At 35.4% G+C, this 22885-nt stretch overlaps 1 protein-coding gene across 4 annotated transcripts in view; it reads right to left on the reverse strand.

Moving 5' to 3' along the window:
* Window positions 1–22885, reverse strand: part of SPIRE1 (spire type actin nucleation factor 1) — a 216887-nt gene that overhangs the window by 124385 nt on the left and 69617 nt on the right. For 3 of the 4 annotated variants that reach the window (XM_074200872.1, XM_074200871.1, XM_074200875.1), the window contains one exon: window positions 8125–8358. In XM_074200872.1, coding sequence (XP_074056973.1) covers window positions 8125–8358 — 234 coding nt within the window. Of the gene's footprint in view, window positions 1–8124; window positions 8359–14599; window positions 16379–22885 lie in introns of those variants that run through there. The other variant, XM_074200873.1, reaches the window with a different exon arrangement.

Raw genomic sequence — 22885 nt, forward strand, 5'->3', positions numbered from 1 at the left:
ATTGTGTCTCAATTTCTCACAAAGTCATCAGCTTCCTTTAGCTCCATTCTACATCTGAAGAATTTGTTTTCCTCAGACGTCTTTCTTATTTCCTTTTCCATCTGGCCGATTCTGCTTTTTAAAGCATCTTTCTCCTCAATAACTTTTTGAATTGTTTTATCCATTTGACCTAAATTAGTTTTTAACATGGTATTTTCTTCAGCATTTTTTGGATCTCCTTGACTAAGCTGCTGATTTGATTTTCATGTTTTTCCTGCATCTCTTTCATTTCTTTCCCAATTTTTCCTTCTACCTCCCTTACTTGATTTTCAAAATCTTTTTTTTGAGCTCTATCATAGCCTGAGCCCAACTCCTATATTTTTTGGAGTCTTTATATGCAGAAGCTTAGATTTCCTCATCTTCAGATTGTGTATTTTGGTCTTCCATGGGACCAAAATAATTGTCTATGGTCAGGTTCCTTTTTTTTCTATTTATTCAATTCCCCAGCCTGTGCCTGGTTTTGGGGTGCTTCCTGAGTTTTTGAGTATTATTGGGACACCCCTGCAAGGACTTCAGTACGTGAGGCTCTGACTGCTCTCTTGGTCTATTGAATGGCCACAAGTTCATCCCTCTGGGGCCCCAGTCTGTGACCAGGGTTGGAATATAGTTAAAGCCCCAAAGTCTTGTCTCAGGGACAGAGGACAGAGCTTGGCAGCCTCCCTCCACTCCCTTACCTTCCTTTGGCTGAGCAATCAAGGAGCACCTGTCAGGAAGCTCTTTGCCGGGGGGGCTCCACAGACCTGCTTATCTTTCCTGGGATCTGGGCTGCGCTGAGGGCCAGGGCTGAGGAGGGTCATGATGGCCTGGGCTTCACATTCACTCTGGCAGAGATCTCCCTGCTGATCTTCCAAGTTGAGCTTGGTGCTCCCTAGTGTGGCAGGTCAGGAAACTGCTTCTGCTGCCAGGTGCCCTGGGGGCTATTCCAGGAAGGCTGAAGCTCCTTTGCTCAAGCACAATGCTGCCCCTCCAACCCTGTGGAACAGAGCCTTCCCATTATTTTCCAGATTACTATGGGCTGGAGAATTGCCTCACTGGATCTTTCTGTGGGTTCTGACTCCTGAAAATTTAGTCATAATTTTAAGGTTTTTGAAATATACTGGAGAGAGTATCTAACAGAGGCTGTTCTCCTGCCACCACCTTGGCTCTGCTCCCCAAAAGAAGCCATCTTCTAAAAGAAAAATTGTCAAAGGATACAAATAAACAGTTCTCAAAAGAACCATTAGACACTATTTACAATCATAGTAAAGTATGTTCCAGATCACTAATAATAAGAAAAATGAATATCAAAATAATCCTGAGATTTAATTCATATCAATGACAAAAGATAGAAACAGTCAATATTGGAAGGTCTGTGGAAAGAAAGGCTCTCTAGGGCACTGCTGGTAGAACTGCAAATTTGCTGATCCATCCTGAAAAAAAATTTGGAATTATGCAAATAAAATGGCTAAAATGTTCATATCCTTTGACTAAGAAATTTTAATGAGGGGCATATATTCCTAGAAGGTTGATAACAAAACAAATCTCTGAACAACAAAATATTTAGAGCAATGCTTTTTTTTTTTTAAATTTGAAAAAATTTTTAAAAATAGATTCCTATAGATTGGGGAATAGCTAAACAAACTGTGGTACAAGAATACAATGGAATATTCCTATGCAATAACTAGAAAAGATGAGCATGAACTAATGCAAACTGAAGTTAACCAGAGTCAAAAAAACCAAAATACCCAATTAATGATCACAATAATGAAATATGAATAGCCACAAAACAATTTAAAATAAATATAAAATCATAAAGAACAGGACCCTAAATAAAAGATAGTAAAAGAAAATACTCTACATGCCTTTGTAGAGGTGGGCAAGGGGTGTAGGAGTCCTCATGAATGTGAAGCACTGCAAATAATGTAGTCTTTTTATCTATCAGTTTTGCTTAAGTTTTTTTCCTATTATTTTCTCTTAAAAAAAACTCTTTATTTTTTTAGGGTTTTTTCCCCAAGGTAAATGGGGTTAAGTGGCTTGCCCAAGGCCACACAGCTAGGTAATTATTAAGTGTCTGAGACTGGATTTGAACCCAGTTACTCCTGACTCCAGGGCCAGTGCTTTATCCACTGCGCCACCTAGCCCCCCCCAACCTCTTTCTTAATAAGGGACTACTCTTTGATAGTAGGAAAGTGGGTGAAAAGATAAAAATAAACAAGATCAAGAAAAATCTGTTCATATAAAAAGAAGTGCTGAGAGGAAGAAACAAATAGTGCCCAAGAAACTGAATAGCCTATTGTTACAATGTGACTCTAAATTGTTTTTATGTAACCATGTTAAAATATATATATTTGTTTTCTTTCTCAAATTCACTGTTTGGCTTATCTACTGACTAAGCAAAAAATACATGATAATGTGACAATGGTAATATGATCTTTCAATCCAAAACCCTAATCCACAAAATTTGAATGTACATATCACTATTCTCATGAGTCATGAATTCTTTAATTTCCTGAAGTTTCAAATTGCAAATCTCAAATTTTTAAACATTAGTCACACTGATTCTTATTTAGCTGAAGGGGAGGAACATACTGTTAAATGAAATTTTGTAAACAATTTTATGGTTCATTTTAACTTCTATAAGAAATCCAAAGGATTCAACATTCTACTTCCAAGAAATAATTAGAAGGGAACAGGATTTGTGAATAAATTTTCTTCCTCAATTTTTGAAGTCCACTTTCTAAATAATTCCTTTAAAAATTATTTGTACTGCAGTAGTTCACAAATGAACTATGAAGAGAAAGTATCATAGATTAAAAACAATTTTTGGCAGAACTGAATCATTTAAGCAGTATTTATCAAGAACCCATTTACATGCTGGGCAGTTGAGATACAAAGACTTTATGGAAACAGTTAACTTATCCTCAAGGGGCTTACATGTTAAGAAAGGAAACAATATGTACATAAAAAAAGAAAAGTATGCACTATTAATGGCTGGTATGTAGAAATCATTTGATAAATGCTTATTAAATGGAATAGTCATGTAAAACAAGTAAGTTATAGTAAGATTCTTTTTTATTTTTTTATTTTTTTAGGTTTTTGCAAGGCAAATGGGGTTAAGTGGCTTGCCCAAGGCCACACAGCTAGGAAATTATTAAGTGTCTGAGACTGGATTTGAACCCAGGTACTCCTGACTCCAAGGGCGGTGCTTTAACCACTACACCACCTAGATTCTTAAGGATTGAAAAAAGTATTGATTTTTGAGTAAGAAGACACTGATTCTAGTATGTTATATAACAAGAATGGAGAGCGGTAAACAAGCACAAGGATACAGGTAGTATTGAGATGTCCTCAGAATCAACTGATAAGTTTTAGAGGTGAAATTCAAACCTAGGTCTCACCTGATTCCTACTATATGTTGCACCTTTTACTCTATGTGATACAATCTCTCAAATATGCAAACATAATAATATCAGCATTTAAAAAAATTACCAATTTAGACCTAGAAAAGACCTTGGAGATCAGAGTCCAACAGCCTCATTTTACAGTTAAGTAAAGGGAATCCAGAAAATATAAGTTACTTGCCTGGTGTGACATGAATATTAAATATCAGAAGTTAATTTGAGTTTTCCCCCCTATGTGTCACCTAAAATCAATGTTCAGATGGTCAACTGAACAATTTTCTTTTATTCATTTGAAGGACTTACATAATTTTGATGAATGCATCAGAAATACCTAACTGAGAAACAGACTTTAAATGTAAGGGAACATTTTGCTCTACCAAATAAAAAGTTTTTTCATAGACATCAGTAAAATAGTGGAAACTTGTATTTTTTACATTTTTCTTTCAATTTTGTGATGATCAACATAGTTCACCATGAAATATCATTTAAGAAAAATGGTGTATTTCCTATTAATAGTTTCAACCTGAATGTCCTCTTTGTTTATAATCCTTATAATACTTAACACAGGAGGCAAAGTAGACAAATACTAAAAAAAATTATTGATGTTCTCTTGGTTGTTTCTTTTTTTGGATATTAATGAAATCCTATTTTTTATATACCATACTTCCCATGTATAAGACATATGTTAATTTGGGGGCTCGAAATTTGAAAAAAAATGTATTACATAAAGTTATTGAACTCAAGTTTTATTCATCATGAAATTCAAAGACCTTTTTTGCTCATAGCTTTTAAGGCATCTTTTGGACAAGTCTGGTGTGTAGACACATGCTTATTAGTCCATTCCATTTCATGAACCTGAAGTTGTGTCCTCCTTTGAAATCAGTTACTTCTTTTTCATCAGTAATTCTTCTTGCCTCCAGCTTAATCATCTTTGTGGATACAGGAATTCCAATGGCCCTTTGCTCTTCAATTCATCTCTTCAATTCCCTCTGGCTGCTCACTTGCTTGTGATGGCTTTCTTCCAGACCTGGTGTTTTCAGTAGGGTTTCTTCTTCCCATAGCCAGTCTCAGATTGTTTTCTCAGTTGAGGAGGACCAAAATTAGGTTTAGCAGCATGATTTCCATTCACTTTTGCATACTGGATCACTTTTAACTTGAATTCAGCACTGTACAAAAATCTTTTCTGAGCCATTTCTGGGCAGAACGTAGCAAAATGTAACCTAATATACCAGTAACAAATGCAAAACAATGAGTGCAAATACAACAAGCATGAAAAAGTGGGAAAATGCAAGCAAAAAAAATCTACAACCACTGTATAAGATGGTCCCAGTTTTTAGACCCCAAATTTTTCAAAAAAAAAGGTGCATCTTATACAGGGGGAAATACGGTATTCTCTGTGAATTAATACCTCAATGTCCTCATGACTTTGATGCCTAGCATCCAGTTTTCCTCTAAGGTTACATGACCTAATTCTGTTGTTTTAACCATATTTCTTTGTTATTGACACTTCTTTTCCTTTAAGTACATTCAAGTCTGTCATGCTAAAGCATAGAATACAATAGCTTCACAATCTTTCAAGGTAAAAAGGGTTTGTTATAAAAATCTTTCCTAGTATTTTCCATCTTTATTTTATTTTTTTCCACCACCAATTTATGTTACATAACCTTAACTGAGCCCTCACTTTGGCTTTCCTAATCAGTTCACTAACATATTACAATGTTTTTTTGCAAACCTTTTTATCCCTCCTCAAACTTCCCAAGGTTTTCATAACTTGATGGCTTCATCAGCTCCTATGGATTCAAATCATCTCCACACAGATGATTGTCAGATTTATCTGCATTGCCCTAATCTCTCTCCTGACCTCCAGTCTCCTACCTCCAACTGGCAGTAAATAGAGACCTAAACCTATGATGCTCAGGAAGACTCTAGGTCAAATTCACCAGCATTTACTAGATATGTAATCCTAGGCAAGGAACTTCACTTTTGTTTCTTCATCTGTAAAATGGGAATAATAATAGTATCTAACAAGGTAGTCTTGATTAAAAAAAAAATCTTTGTACTGTATTTGTAAAACATTTTGTAATCTTAATATATGAACACTAGCTACTAGTCATTAGCTATTGTACACTCAAATTAGATGCCTTGCAGATATCTCAAATTCAACATGTCCAAACTGAATTGTGTACCACCATCAACCTAGTTACCTAGACTTGCAATCTTAGTGTCACCTGCAATCTTTCATATTTTCACTTCTCTCTCCTTCCATATTTAATCTATCTATTTTGAAAACATCTCTCCTAACACTTCTCTTTGTAATCTTCCTAAAGGACAGGTGTAATATCCCCACAATCAATAAATTCCTGTGACTTCCTACTCCCTTTCAGGATCAAATATAAAATCCCCTGTTTGGCCTTTAAAGCCTTTCAAAACCTTGTACCTTCCTGAACTTTCAGTCTTTCCATACCTTCCTCCTCTCCATGTACTATCCATGACTCAGTTACACTGGACTCTTGGCTGTTTCTTGCACAAAGCTTTCCATTTTCCTAATACCATGCATTCTCACTGGCTGCATTTACTGGCCTTGAATTTTCTACCTTTTCACTGACTCCCTATGCTCCTTCAAATTTCAGCTAAAAGTCTACTTTCCATAAGCAGTCCTTCTAGATTCCAGTTAATGTTAATGTTTTCCTTCTGAGATCATCTACAATTTATCCTGTACGTGTCTTGTTTGTACATAGGCTGCATGTTACCTCCCCAGGATGCTGGCATAGAATGTGTCCTTAATAAATCTTTGTAGGCTTGTCCTCCTTAAATGCCCCTAGAATGTCTGCATGACAGAAGGCGAAGCTTTCTTTTAACTGGCTTTACTTTTCCACTGCTTCTTTTTTGTGGGAAGCTACTGCTCAATATCTTCCAACAGCCTTCACAAGATTTTATAGATAACTTATATTCTTCATTGGTTGTTATTTCTTTCTACTTTAGCAAGAAAGTCAGTGTCCAATGGTTAAGATGCTTTTATGGTTCTCCTTGTTATGTCAACAATCAGTTAAATTTCTGTCTGAAATTATTTTAATCAGTCAATGTGTCCTTTTCCCATCCATTTTACATTATGTTATCAATAACCGATTAGGTTAGAGTTGTTTAGATCCCATTCCATATCATTATTTCTTGCTTAATTCATGCTGTTATCTCTTCCTAGTGACTCTTCATCAGTAACTTGAATTCCACTCCTGAGTCCCTGGACTGACATTTTTGCCTTATCTTTAAGGGCCTCAAGCATCAATGCTAATTCTTGCTGCCACACTACCCTTCACCCATTCATTTTCTCCATTATTTGTAGTCTTCCCCCAATAGAATATGAACTGCTTGATAAGAGGCTGCCTGAGAGGACCCGAGTCCTTCCTTCAGTAAGTTTTACTTAGTTATTTCACATTCTTATTTAGCAATGAAGTCACTTTGTTTTTGGCTGAAGATGATTTTTTTTAAAGATCTTATTTATTTTGAGTTTTATAATTTTTCCCCTAATCTTACTCCCTCCCCCCACAGAAGGCAATTTGCCAGTCTTTACATTATTTCCAAATTGATTCAAATTGAATGTGATGAGAGAGAAATCATATCCATAAGGAAAGAACACAGAGTATAAGAGACAGCAAGATCAGACAATAAGATAATCAGGTTTTTTTTCCCTAAATTAAAGTTAATTGTCCTTGGTCTTTGTTCAAACTCCACAGTTCTTTCTCTAGATACAGATGGTATTCTCCATTGCAGACAGCCTCAAACTGTTCCTGATTGTTGCACTGATGGAATGAGAAAGTCCATCAAGGTTGATCATCGCCCCCATGTTGCTGTTAGGGTGGTACAGTGTTTTTCTGGTTCTACTCATCTCACTCAGCATCAGTTCATCCAAATCCCTCCAAGCTTCACTGAATTCCCATCCCTCCTGGTTTCTATGAGAACAACAGTGTTCCATGCCACACATATACCACAGTTTGCTATGGCCGAGAAATAAATATTAAGACAATCGGACTAGAAATGTTGATCTTTTAAAAACAATGAGTTCAATTAACTTATAATAATAAATATACTTGTTTTCATAGGACAGTTTGCTGAGATCACAATTTAAACTTAGTTTATGAATCATGGATTTCAAGATTCTAAATCTCAGAACTATCATTTCCTTAGTAAAATGGAAAAGAGTAATAATAAATTGAAAGGACACCACATAAAAAAATGATAAAATACAATCAGTGTGATAAGATCTATTTAAAAAACTGTTAATATTGCTAGGCTACCTTAATTCAATTCTGAAATCAAAATTTCATGATGGCAAAATATCACAGAATTAAATGTGTTGTCTGATCATTTACTTCAGTTCCAGCTTTATTCCCATAAATATATTATATAATAATCTAAGTAGATTATGTAAGTTTAGAGGAAAAATACTGGGTGTTCATATGGTCTATTTGTGCCCAACCTGTGGTAGAACACTCTGAGCTTGAACTGGTCTGATCAGCCACAGTTGGACACAATGCAATTGCCTCAAACATGGTGATGTCATTTTGGTCTTCTTCAATAACAAAGGGCCAGAACCAACCAGCCAAGTAGGACAGCATTGCCTACTGTGGCATAACCATCACTGAAAATATTTAAAAGACTTAATAATTACAGCTCTCAAAGACCAAAGCTTCAAGTAAAATTACTATACCTTCATAACATCATTATATGATCGAATAACCGAAATTTTTCTCTTCTCGTCATCTTCTTCATCTAAGACTTCATCTGCAGCCTCATAACCTTCATCATTACTACCATCAGCCTCTACAGTATTGGCCATATGGTCAATAAGTTGTTCTAAGGGAGGACTCAGTTCCCTTTCTTCATTCTCCTTCAAACCATAGTCCAATGCTTTATAAATAATAATTCCCAAGGACTCAATAACCTGTGATCAGAAAAAGAGAAAAAGAAAAAAAGATGATTAGAACAGCTGTACAATATTGTCCAAATCTTAAATTTTCTTTACCATAAAACTCATCCACATTCCAAACCTTTACTTCTGCTGAGGGTACTGCTAATACCTTGGTTCACAAGGCATGAAAAAAAAAAGAGCATTAATTAAAGTATTACTATGTGCAAAACACAAACCTAAGTGTCAGGCATACAAATAGGAAAAAAACCAAGATAGCCTGTTCTCGAGGAGCTCACATTCTAATGAGGGAAGAAGGGAAAAGACAACACATACAGAAGGTTTCAGCTATTCTGCTGGTTCATTCTTGCCCCAATTTTCTCTACTAGTTAGGAGCATTGCATGCAAAATGCTACACTTGGCCAGAAACCCAGGTCATTTATTTATCAGTCACCCTGGTGCTTAGTATTGTACCTGCAACATAGTAAAGTTTAATAAATAATTTTTCCATAAATGCATAAATGCTACTTATTGCATTTTTAAGGAGCTCTTAAAATTTATCGAGGAGGGTGATACACACAGATATTTGCTTTGGCTGCTACAGGTAAGACTGATTGAAGAGTGAAGAGTTTTGCTTCAGGGAGATAAATTTGGAAGATATTGAGCAAATCCAGATAAGAAGTGATAAGGAACCTAACTGGGGGGGGTAGCTGTGAGTCAAGATGTTATGGAGATAGAAATATATAAGAACTGATTAAATAGAAGTAAAGGAATAAGCAATACCACTAGATCATTGAATCTGCTCCTGTCTATGGCTCCAGCAGTCACAGAAAGTAAGATCTTGCATTGTCAAGTGACTAAACATTAGAACCATATGTTTTTATTAATGGAAATAACATTAAAGAAGATACACTGCTATTTGATTTGCTTCTGCATCTTGAGACCCCCCAGGGCCATTGTATCTGAATTGCTGCTGAAACCTCCTCTATCATTACTAGCTTGAATACTATGAAAATACTATGAAAAATATGTTTTTAATTGATCCTGAAAAAGCATTTGCAAGGTTGTAATAATTAACCTTTAACATCAAAATTAGTAACTATAGGGCCTAGATCCAAGATGTGAAACAAATAACATTATTTATTTATACTTGGAAGATTGTCATAGAAACTGAATTAATGAATTTTTAGAGTACAGATTTCTTCCAATTAAAAGTGAAGAGAAATCTGAAAGGTGTGAGTCTGCTTCTGAATCTATGTAAGTATAGCCATCTGTTTTACTTTAAACAGTTAAAATGTTCTTCATTTGATTATATGATTTTCCCATTGAACATAATCAGTTCACTTTAGAGTTTCTTTTTAGTAATATTAACAATATAAAAAAAGTGTTGAGCTGCTAGGGTGAGTCTGGGTGAAAGGTCAGTTTATTACTAAAAGCCCAGGATTAAGTGACCCTTGAGCTGAAGGCTCTCCAGAGAACTCTGCTGTGATAACACAGCTGCATCATCCATGACCTCACTCATGTGATAGCCTTGTACCCAAACTTCTTGACCTAGATTATATTCTGCTAGGTCATATCCTGCGAAAGTTTGAGATATGTCATTGTTTTATCTTGTATGCTAATTTTGTGGTTTTCAGCTATAAAGAACTGCCTGATACTGTGCATAAATGGCTCTGCTAGTTGTCCTGCTAGCATTCCCCCAACAAGTATAGACATGTTTCTTTTCTCTCCTGTGCTGAATTAATTCCCCTGGTGCACAGGGAACTCAACAAAAAAGACTAAATAACTGAAACTAATCAGTGTACCCATAGGGTAATAACTCATGATCCAACAATACTTCTACTAGGTCTGTATTCAAAAGAGATAAAAAAAAGGGGGGGAGACCTATTTGTACCAGGTATAAACAGTGCTTTTTGTGGTAGTTAAGAATGAAAATTCAAGGGGCGGCTAGGTGGCGTAGTGGATAAAGCACTGGCCTTGGAGTCAGGAGTGCCTGGGTTCAAATCCGGTCTCAGACACTTAATAATTACCTAGCTGTGTGGTCTTGGGCAAGCCAATTAACCCCATTTGCCTTGCAAAAACCTAATAAATAAATAAATGATAGATAGATAGATAATAGATAAATAAAAGAATGAAAATTCAGAAAATACCAATCAATTGGAAATTGGCTGAACAAAATGTGGCATATGATTGCAATGAAATACTATTGTGCAATAAGAAATGACAATATAAAGATAAAGAGAGAAAATTAGAAGAATGTAGAACATATTACTTATTAATCGTATGGCTAGGGAAACAATTTATGGATAGACAAAAGAAAGCAAGTTGGGTATAAAATAAATAATTTCAATTATATTTAATTAAAAAGGTTTTGTACAAATAAAAATGTAGCCAAGATCAGAAGCAAAGCAGAAAATTGGGAATAAATTTTTATCAACCGTTTCTCAGATGAGGGTGTCTCACATCTCAAATGTATTAAGAACTTCGTCAAATCTATAAGAATGAGTCATTCTGCAATTGAAAAATGATCAAAGAAAATGAACAGGCAGTTTTCCAATTAAGAAGTCAAAACAATTTATAGTCATGTGAAAAATACTCTAAATCATTATTGATCAGAGAATTGCAAATTAAAACAAAATTGAGATATCATTTTATACCTATCAAATTGCCTAAAATGATTGAAGGAGAAAGTGACAAATGTTGGAGGGGGTATGGATAAATTGGGTCATTAATTCATTGATGTTGGCATTGTGACCTGATTCAAGCATTTTAAAGAGCAATCTGGAATTATGCCCAGAGAGTTATTAAACTCCTATACCCTTTGACTTAGCAATACCACTGCTAAGTCAATTTCCAAAGATGATTAGGGAAAAAAGAAAAGAACCTACATATTCTAAAATGTTTAAAGCAGCTCTCCTTTTGTTGGCAAAGAGCTGAAAATGACAGAGATGCCCATCACATGGAGAGTGATTGCTGGTTCTTTTTGTCCTTCATTCTTGAAAAAGACCATGACATCTCAGAGGTGATGCCATGGCAAGCACATGAATTGGATTTGAATGAAGGGGTGCTGTGGAGTCACCTGGGTTTGATAGTCAGATATGTATCAGGATAAGTGAAGTAGAACCTGAATGCAAGGGAATTAGGGTTAAGTAACTTGGCCAATATCACACAGCTAGTCAGGGTCAAGTGTCTGAGGTCGGATTTGAACTTCTGTCCCCCCTGTCTCCAAGGCCTTCGCTCTATCTGCTGCATCAATTCTGGAAATAAGTCAAGTTTCTTTGAAGCTTCTGGAGAAACTTAAGTAGCATGACAAAAACTAGGCAAAGATCAACATCTCATATCCTATACCAAAATTTAGACATAAAAAGTAGTTTCATAAGCCAATTAGGAAAACATGAAAACAGTTTATGTCAGATCTATGGAAAGGGGAGCAATTTATGATCAAAGTAGAGATAGAGGTATTATAAAAATACAAAACTGAGTATGAATGATATTTTGGTTACATTAAGTTGAAAAGCTTTTGCACAAATAAAACCAGTGCAAACAAGATTAAAAGGAAGGCAAAAGATGAGAAACAATTTTTAAAACTAGTGTTTCTGACAAAGGACTCATTTCTAAAATATATAGAGAGAACTGAGTCAAATTTATATGAAAACAAATCATTACCCAATAGATAAATGCTCAAAGGATATGAATAGTCAATTCTCAGATAAAAAAATTAAAGCTATCTAAAGTCATATAAAAAAATGCTCTAAATCAGTTAAAGAAATGCAATTTTTTTCATTTTATTAAAGATTTTATTTATTTTGAGTTTTACAATTTCCCCCCAATCTTACTTCCTTCCCCCCACCCCCCCCACAGAAAGCAATTTGTCAGTCTTTACATTGTGTTCTTCTGGTTCTGCTCATCTCACTCAGCATCAGTTCATGAAAATCACTCCAGGCTTCCCTGAAATCCCATCCCTCCTGGTTTCTAATAGAACAATAGTGTTCCACAACATACATATACCCAGTTTGCTAAGCCATTCCCCAATTGAAGGACATTTACTTGATTTCCAATTCTTTGCCACCACAAACAGGGCTGCTATGAATATTTTTGTACAAGTGATGTTTTTACCCTTTTTCATCATCTCTTCAGGGTACAGACCCCAGTATTGGTATTGCTGGATCAAAGGGTATGCACATTTTTGTTGCCCTTTGGGCATAGTTCTAAATAGCTCTCCAGAAGGGTTGGATGAGTTCACAGCTCCAATTGCAATGTAATAGTGTCCCAGATTTTCCACAACCCTTCCAACAATGATCACTATCCTTTCTGGTCATATTGGCCAGTCTGAGAGGTGTGAAGTGGTACCTCAGAGAAGTTCTAATTTGCATTTCTCTAATAAGTAATGATTTAGAGCAATTTTTCATGACTAAGGATTGCTTTGATCTCCTCATTTGTAAATTGCCTTTGCATATCATTTGACCATTTGTCAACTGGGGAATGGCTTTTTTTTTTAAATAAGACACAGTTCTCTGTATATTTTAGAAATGAGTCCTTTGTCAGAATCATTAGTTGTAAAGATTGTTCCCCAGTTTATTACATGTCTTTTGATCTTGGTTATAGTGGTTTTATCTGTGCAAAAGCACTTTAACGTAATCAAAATCATCTAGTTTGTTTTTGGTGATGTTCTCCATCTCTTCCTTAGTCATAAACTGTTCCCCTTTCCAAAGATCTTACATGTAAACTAGTCCTTGATTTTCTAATTTGCTTATAGTATTGTTTTTTATGTCTAAATCCTGTATCTATTTGGATCTTATCTTGGTAAAGGGTGTGAGGTGTTTCTTCCATACTAACTTCCAATTTTCCCATTAGTTTTAATCAAAGAGAGTTTTTATCCCAATAGCTGAACTCTTTGGGTTTATCAAACAGCAGATTACTATAATCATTTCCTGCTATTGTACCTAGTCTATTCCCCTGGTCCACCACTCTATTTCTTAGCCAATACCAGACAGTTTTGATGACTGATGCTTTATAAAATAATTTTAGATCAGGTAGGGCTAAGCCCCCTTCTTTTGCACTTTTTTTTCATTAAATCCCTGGAAATTCTTGACTTTTATGAGAAATGAAAATTAAAAGGACTCTGGGTACCACCTCACATTTATCAGATTGGCCAATATGACAGAAAAGGAAATTGATCAATATTGGAGGGGATACGGCAAAATAGGGATGCTAATGCATTGTTGGTGAGTTCTGAAATGATCCAACCTTTCTGTGGAAGGAATAAGAGGAGGAAGAGAGGTTAGAGAAAATTATTCTACATAACAAGGATGTACAAGTACACATCTATGTACAAGTATAAGTACATAACAAGGATGTACAAGTACTCATTATTTTTAAGAAGAAATAATGGAGAAAGCAGCTGACACTTCAATCTCCTTACTGGTTGAATATTCTATATCAACAAACTATGGCATGACCTAAAATGGTACCATGATGTGCCCAAGAGATTTGATTTGTGGTCAGTGAATATAGAAAAATGGATCAAATTCCACACTCTTTACCATAACTAATCCAAAGTCTCCTTGTTCAACATCATACCACTCTTCACTTACTGTCTCCCAATGCTCCTTGACTTCTACTTGTAGCTGTACAGATTCCCAACTTCTTGGCATCAGCTCCTTAGGTAACTCATAACATTAGCTTCACAGTACCTTTGGAAAAACTCCCCTTCCTAACCTAGAGATATTCACATTTCTCCATCATACCCCAGGGAAGTGATCAGTAAGTAAGAGCCACCTGACCCTTCCATTTTTCTTTTGGATTAATTGGTTGGCAAATAAATGTCCATGTGCTAGATGTCCATACTCAAAAGAATTTTACTAAGGGGCTATATGATCAAAAAAGTTTGGAGGCACAGGTATAGAAAGATGTAACCTAAGTCTAAAAGTAAAACCAATACCTTTTTAATCCTCAAAGTAATAGAGTTCTGTCATTTTCTGTGTCAATTTCAGACAGAATTTAAAATTTATCCTCAAAATTTGAAATAATAAAATTTTAAAATATTAAATGATTATAAATGACACTTATGTATCTGAAGATAAAGAGTTAACATCCACTGACATTCCCCTAAAAAAAAACACACAACTAGAAGTTATAAAAGAAAACACTAAATTGACTAAGTGTGTAAAATGATAGAAACAGAAAAATTTGCATTCATTCAACTAAAAATTATTATTTATTAAATATTCTACTAATTTTAAGAGATGTGGCTAAAGGTCTCTAAAGTTTAGCATACCTGGATTGTCACAAAGGGCAATCAGACATCTGGTCATTACTGAGTAATTTTCTTTGTAATACTTTTCTAAGAGCAAGGAGATGAGAAATTTGATCAATAAATTAACATTGCAGTCATTTCAGCCTGTTATAGGAATGGCCTTAGTCTGCTCTGTGATCTAGTTTACCTTTAACAGTTTATTTTCTTAGAATACATATTGCCCAAATTCAAAAATGTAAGCAACATTATAAATCACCTCTCTCTCTCAGAAAATAGATAGCATTTTAAATCCCAGGTCTTTAGAATTGTGGTTGATTAAGTCTTTCAAAACTATTAATTTTTACAGTATCATTGCTATAGTATAAACTATTCTTGCTGTATTCACTATACCTATGCTATTTTAAAGTGAATTCAAATGATACTCCCTCCCTTCACCCATCCTTCTTTATATATACTTCTATTTCAATCTACCATTATGTAACCTAATAAGTACCCCCCCCATCTCTCTCTTTTTCTTCTCCCATGTATTCTTCCTTTCCTATTCCGTCTTTTCTTTCTTAAGATCATCAAAACAAAACAAAAATCTCTCCTAGGTTTTCTCTCATTTGACTTGCTCTACATCCTAGTTTGTCAGAATTTTCATGCTATTATTATTCTTCCTCCCCATTAGAATGCAAACATTTAACCATTATGAAAGTCTTTTCCAATTACTTTTGTGTTTATCTTTTCGATATTTCTCTTTACTGCTATTCGTATTTCTGTTTTGTTTTTTTAGGTTTTTGCAAGGCAAACAGGGTTAAGTGGCTTGCCCAAGGCCACACAGCTAGGTAATTATTAAGTGTCTGAGACTGGATTTGAACCCAGGTACTCCTGACTCCAAGGCCGGTGCTTTATCCACTACACCACCTAGCCGCCCCTGCTATTTGTATTTCAAAGTTTTTACCTAGCTCCAGTCCTTTCATCAGAGATGCTTGGAATTCTTCTATTTCATTAAAGATCTATTTTTCCCTATCTATTTTTCTTTTAAAGAAAAGTATTATTCAGTTTTGTTGGACAAGTAATTCTTTTCTGTAAGACCATATTGTTTGCTTTCTGAAATATGCTATTCTAAAGCCCTTCATATCTTTTTTACTGATTGATATTTTATTTTATTTTTCCAATTATATATTATGCAAGTTTTTCAACACTGATCCACACGCATGTGTATATTTATTTATAGATTACACAATTTCCTTCCACCTTACCCTCAGCAGCAAACAGTGTGGTGAATATTGAAAATATACATTTGTGTTTAACAAGTTTACAGAGCAGTCATTTTCTGAAGGAGGAATTAGGACTAAGGGAAAAGAAAGAAAACTATAAGGCAAAAAAGAAAAACATAAGAGAAATTTTTTAAAAATGAATGTAGTGTTCATTCAGGTTCTATAGGGTTTATTTTGTTTTGTTTTTCTTCCTCTGGATGGGGATACCATTGTCCATAACAGGTCTTCCAAGGTTGTCTTTGAACTGCTGAGAGGAGCTGCATTCATCATGGCAGATTGACTCACAATATTGATATTAATGTGTACAATAATCTCTTGGTTCTGCTCCCTTCACTCAGCATCAGTTCCTGTAATTTGTTCCATGCTTCTCTAAAGTCCAATTATTCATGAATTCTTATAAATTAAAAGTATTTCATACCACTCATATACCATAACTTATTCAGTCATTTCCAATTGATGGGTATCCCCTCAATTTCCAACACTTTGCCACCACAAAAAGAAGTTCTTCATGTCTTGATGGTAGTTGTTAAACTGCGTGTGAACCAGACAGTGGCTCTTCAGTACTTAAAATTCTTTCTTTCTGGCTGCTTGCAGTATTTTAACTTTGACCTGTGAAGAATTAATAAGGAAAGCTCTTCCATATTCCTTGAATAATGTCCTTGCACGATATATCTAACTGGAATTATAGCTAATCCCAAATCAGCTAGTGTTCAAAGGACACTTGCCTGTTTTCTGGAACAGGATATGCTATATCACTCTGGGCTTTAGCCAAGCTCCTCAATGATAGTAGCACCTTCTTCTTGTCATGTAAAATATTGGCATATTGCCTTCTTTGTGTACAGGATCTACTTAAGGCTCACACTGGGAAAGGGAACTTTGGGGTCTTATCTCTACAGAGGACACTCTATGAGGAACTTTCCCAGTTGGGACCCTGAAAGCTGTATGTACTCCAGGATTCCCCAGCTAAATCTTCACGAGTTGGCGCTCCCCCAGTCTGGTGATGATTTCTTAGCTAGCTATCTTTTACTACTGCTAATGATTTTATTCTATTACTATAGTAACAAGAGAGGGACGCATCTTCTTTTTATAAATAAAAGTAGCTTTTATTCCTTCCATTTTAAGAGTGGTTCATTTTGTAGGAACGAATCCTTAATCTATAATTCAACAACCTGGAAAGTCTGGATTGTTGCCTATGCTGTTACTGGAAATTCAGAAGACCACGATGGAATCTTTCTAGGTTTATTTTGCCCTCTGGTTCTAAGAGACTAGAATTTTCTTTTAGAATTTCTAAAATATTATATCTAGGCTCTTCTTTTGATAATAGAGTTTAGGGAATTTGATGATTCTTAAATTTTTTCTACTCAATCTATTTTCTAGGTCAGCTGTTTTCCCTAAAAATTGTCTTTTATTTTCTTCTAATTTTTTCAATCTTTTGACTGTATTTTGTGAAAGCCCTTTGTCAAAAGGGGGTCTCCCTCCTAGAAGGACATAGGGCTTCCCTATTGACCTTGTTTTCTACAACTAATACCATACTGCCCAGTATAGGAGTGGTTAATAATAGGGTGAATCCTTGTCTAGGTGCCCAATTTATATCTAGGCAAACACTTGGGGGGCCAGTCAGAGACATCAGAAGAACAACCCTTGAACAATTCAGATGCTGAGAACAACATGTAAAACAATGGAAATCAGTTCAGTATAAAACCTTATTGTACAAGCACTGAGAAAGAGGAGAGAGAGAAAGGGAACCAGACATACAACTTAGGCACACAGAGTAACACAGAATATAACTCACGTAAGAGAAATATTGCATCAGGGTTTACAAGACAGGTTCATTAAGTGGGAAGGTGTGCTCCTACTGGAGAGTAGGGTTCCTCCAAGGTGTCCCTTGGAAGGCACTTTTTCTGACAGTGAGGTTCTTATTTTAGATGGACCCCCTGGAGTTGGCCAATTTGCATGTGAGGAATTGGAAAAATATTAGTCAGGGGGAATTGTTATCAGAGAAAAAACAAGTTGCTATTAGACAAAATATCCTTTTGGAGATTTGCATATCAGGGAAAAAAACAAGTTGGTATTAGGCAAAATCTTCTTTTGAGGGGATAAAGATGTAACAACCTTTGAAAAATATTATTGTCAATGATTTTCCATGAGTTTGTTCTATAAGCTTCTAGTTTCTCTTAAGGGGAAATTGTCACGGTAGTTTAAAAACCACCAGGCCTAATCTTATAACAATATGCTTTTACTATAATTTCTTCTTATCTCAAAATTTCTTTTTATCCCGTTCTAATTTTCAGGGTTTCTGTTAGTTAAGGAAAGTTCTGTACTTCTTTTGCTAAGCTGTTATTTATTCTCGCCTTCATAGCACTCATTTCTTTGTATTATTTTCATATATATATAGTTTTTAGTCACACACACACACACACACACACACACACAGTTTTTTAGTCATTCTGCTTGTCATGGCATCACCTCCTTGATGTCATGATCCTCTCTGAGAATGAAGAACAGACAACATTCCTCTAATTACATAAATTGCATTACTAAAGGAGAGGTTTGTGCTTGATGCCCTTCAAGATCTCTTCCAGCTCTAAATCTACAGTTCTACAATTTATCACTCTTATCTCATCCTAGTATATCCACTCATCTACCCTTACTGAGACCTCCCAGCACTTTTTTAGACCCATCAGCCTTACTCTGATTCTATTTTTTCCAATCTTTGATCCTATAGTGAGCATTTTAACACTATTCTCTAACATTGAATGCTTGCATGATGTCCCAACCTTTTAGACCATGAGCTTCTTGAGAGCAGAAACTATGTTTTTGCCTTTCTTTGAATCCCTAGCACTGAACACAGGAGCTGGCAAATGACCTGATACAACAAATTCTTGTTGGATTTTTGAGTCCGTTCCCTTACTTCACCCCTTTCTTGTCCTAACACCACTCAACTCTTGCCCACATTCAATCCTGGGTTGCTTCTGCCATCTGCTCCTTCCTGGACTGCTGAATGGAGCTAGAAGATGTCATACAACTGTGTTGCAGTTGATAAATCACAGTTATCTAGCTTCAAGGAGTCTCTCACTGAAGGAAAGTAGTGCCTTTATTCCTTCCTAATTGATTACCTATCTTATTACACACAAAACTATTCCAATCTTTCTCTTCTCTCCTCAAGTCTCCCATACATCCCCCTTCTCTCAGTTGAGGGCTATGTATTTTAATTTGCTGAGGAAATTAAAGCCATTCAACATGTACTCACTCCCATATACCTGACAATGAGGTTGTCCGTCTTAACAAGGCAAACACTCCTACAATATGGACACTTAGTCTCATCCCTCCCCTGCTTTCTTCAATAAGGCTGTATTCTCAATCAATATAAATTTGACTTTCCCTCTGTACTGCTTCATTGCAACATCCCCAAATCTCCCTCCAGCTATTGTCCTAAGTCTCTTCTCATTTTCAGCCAAACTCCTTAAAAAAAAAAAGTACCAATACTTACTTGTATCTACTTCCTCTACCTTTTGCAATTGGGTTTCAGGAAACTTCATCATTCGAGTGAAACTTCTCTCAAAAGTACCACTTTACTGACAAATCTTTTCTCACTTTTCCTTTCTTTTTTTAAAATTTTATTTATTTAAGGCAATGGGGTTAAGTGGCTTGCCCAAGGTCATGCAGCTAGATAATTATTAAGTGTCTGAGGCTGGATTTGGACTCAGGTCTTCTAACTTCAGAGCCAGTGCTCTTTCCATTGTGCCATCTAGCTTTTCCTTTTCAACCCATCCACTGATCCTACTTTCTTTCTAGTTACTCTCTCCTCTTGTGACTACTTTCTCTTAGTTCCCATTCTAGCTATCTGACCACTCCTCTCTCCCTCCTTTGTTGAATCTTCATCCAGGACATGCCCACTAAGTGTGGGTGCCCCAGAAATCTGTCCTGGGCATCCATCTCTTCTCCCCCTTTACTATATCACTTTGTCATCACTTCAGCTTCCATGTACTCAATTATCAACTCTATACAGATGATCAGTTCTAGGGTAAGCTTGCTCTCTCTCTCTCTCTCTCTCTCTCTCTCTCTCTCTCTCCTTCAAACTTCTTTTTTACTGCTGAAGGTACCACCATGCTCCCAAACTATGTGTCATTCTCCTAAAACACAAGTATGTTATTCAATAAATGTCAGTGGTTTTCAATTACCTCTAGGATCAAATATAAAATGCTCTTCATAAACTGTCCCCAGTCTTTTATACCTTACTCCTTCTTCCCTATATTCTACCATCCATTAATACTAGTCCCTTTGCAATGGAAGAGGAAAGAGGAAAGAGGAAAGGTGCAGGAAGGGGGTAAGAGGGAAGAAGAGGTGGCAAACTGAGAGGCGTTTGGGATCCAGTAAATAAGACTGACCAATAGGTTAGTACTGTACTGTAGAGAAAAAAAATAGTCAATCAACAAAAAGAGGGAGAGAAAGATGGAGAAGAGATCCAAATACAGATTTTGACATCCACCCAGAATTAGTCTAGGAACTGAAGAAAGTTAGAACTCAGACAGGAAGGTGAAAACAGCACTAGTGGAACTTGGAAATTGAAAACAAGTACAACTGAATGAGTTTCCCCATCAACCAATGAAACAACATTTATTAAGCACCTCCTGTGTGCCTGAACCTGTGCTGAGCACTAAAGATAAAAGCAGAGACCAAAGGCAGTCCCCGTCCTCCAGGAGCTCAAGTTCTAAGGGGGACAATGAAGTCAGAGCTACTGAACTAGCAGCAAGGACTGAGACCCAGAACAATCAGACTGAGACAACAGAAGACAAAGGACCTATGTGAAAAGGAGCCTAGAAAGAAAGCCTCAGCAAAGAAACCACTGAACAATAAGCAAAGTGACTGATAAAGACTGACAAAAGTGAAAGTAGCTAAATGAACATTTGAAGGAAAGAGGCATGCTGAACGTAACTGAATAGAAGTTAGAAAGGAGAAAAAAATCTCATTTCCTCAGTAGTAAATCAATACTGTAGTAGTTAGACTAACTGAAGAACTTTTTGTGTAGGGAGAAGAAAGGATGGAAGAGAAGCCCCAGAAAATCATGATCAGTTTTCAAGAAAGTACAAATTAAAAATACAAATACAAAAGAACAAATCTTGACAATAATAAGACAGCCATTTAAAAATACTGTTTATCAATAATCAAAGGGCACAGGGCTTATACCTAGAAAAAAGAAATATCAGCCAACTGTCAAATAGTTCCACTCAAAATCTCTCTGACTTTTCAGTCCAAAACATTTTTCCTTTGACTTCTCTAAAGAACACTAGTCTAGCCAGAAGGGCTAAAATTATACTAAATAAAAATAAACATAGATGATGTTTAGAAGGAATAGTGATTGACTTCTTTTAATAATTATGCATCTCCTGCAAAGGCTATAGTAGGATCTAGTATTCCTGAGCAAACTCTCTGTTTCCAGAGTATTTCCTATATTTTCCATCAACTCCTTTACTGCCCTCTTTTTCATATCTCTGCCAATAAAAGACTTTTTCATCCTTTGTGACCTCACTCTAAATATAACTTACTCTATAAAACTTTCATTAGTCCCCCAAAGGGATTTAAATTTTATCTCCTCTGACTCCTCTTAATACTTTTAACCAATCTTGTTCTACTTAATAGTGAGTCAGTCAACAAACATTTATTATTTGCCTGTTGTTCCCTCTTGCATCATACTCAGTTTGTATTCTTGTTTCACTCTCCCTAATATATTAGAAATTCCTTAAACTCAGGGATTAAGAAGTATTCACTTCTATATGCAACCAGTGCCTTGTACTAGGCAGGTATTCAATAAGAATTTGTGGGATTGAATTAAAGAAATATGAAGCTATACTTCTGAGACATCTCATCTAAAATACAAAATTTTCTCATAAACTATTAAAATAAAAATTATATATGAATTATTTCGTGTTTTCAACTAGAGGTTAGTGGGAAGGAGAAAAGGGATACCAATGAAGAAGCCAAAGACAGTAAGAAAAGGGCTAGGATTTCATGACTACTGGAAGAAAGGAGCTTCTGTCCTTGCCAACCAATAGAAAATAGAAGAGAAAACCCATTTGCTAGAATTCTGTAGTACTATTTTATGCCAAGGAACACATAAACAATAACAGCTAAATCAAAAATTCTATATTAGTCATATCCAGTGAAAACGCTCAAAGTACTTACTTAGAATGATTAACACAGCACTTTAAACTAAAATGACTTTCATCCAAATACCTCAAAGCATTTAATAACCATTAATTAAAGATCAGCATTGCTACAAAGTACATATAATTTGCATTTTGGATATAGGAAAACTGAAAAGTCTAGAGGTTTTATGATATAAACTAGATAATTAAACTAGCAGGATAGTTGGATAGAACATTTTTATTATTGTATCCTGATTCTACTCCAGAATATATTTATTCTCTCTTTTCTTCTCTGGCAAATCTGAGAAAATATATATTGTAAACTTCAAAATATTTAGTTTGATGAATAAAAATAATGTCGAACTTGATGAACTACTTTTTCAATTATGGGTTTCATTAACAATAATTAGAATAAACCATGGCAGAGGTTGAGATTACTTTAATCATGACATCAACCACATTTTTTAAAGTCCAATATGTTTTCTATGACAGGTTTTTAGAGGGTAGATGTTAAAACAAAGTCTATTTCCACAAAAGTTTTAAGCCTTGGCTAATCATTCTAAGGCCAAAAAATGTTGTTCAATCATTTCAATCATGGCTGACATTTTATGATCCCATTATTGAATTTTCTTGGTAAAGATATTGGAGTGGTTTGTCATTTCCTTCTACAGCTTATTTTATAGATAAGGAACAGAGATAAACAGGAATTAAGTGAGTTGCCCAGGATAACATATAAGTGTCTGAGACCACAGCTGAAATCATAAAAATAAAGTTTTCATAATTCCAAGATCAATTCTCAATCCACTGTACTACCAAGTTGTTCTGAGGGCCACATTCAGTCAGTTTCATATTTGGCTTATAACATACATACTATTCACATAGGTTGAAATATGACTTCT

The sequence above is a fragment of the Macrotis lagotis genome, chromosome X, assembly GCF_037893015.1.
Source record: "Macrotis lagotis isolate mMagLag1 chromosome X, bilby.v1.9.chrom.fasta, whole genome shotgun sequence".
NCBI lineage: Eukaryota > Metazoa > Chordata > Mammalia > Peramelemorphia > Peramelidae > Macrotis > Macrotis lagotis.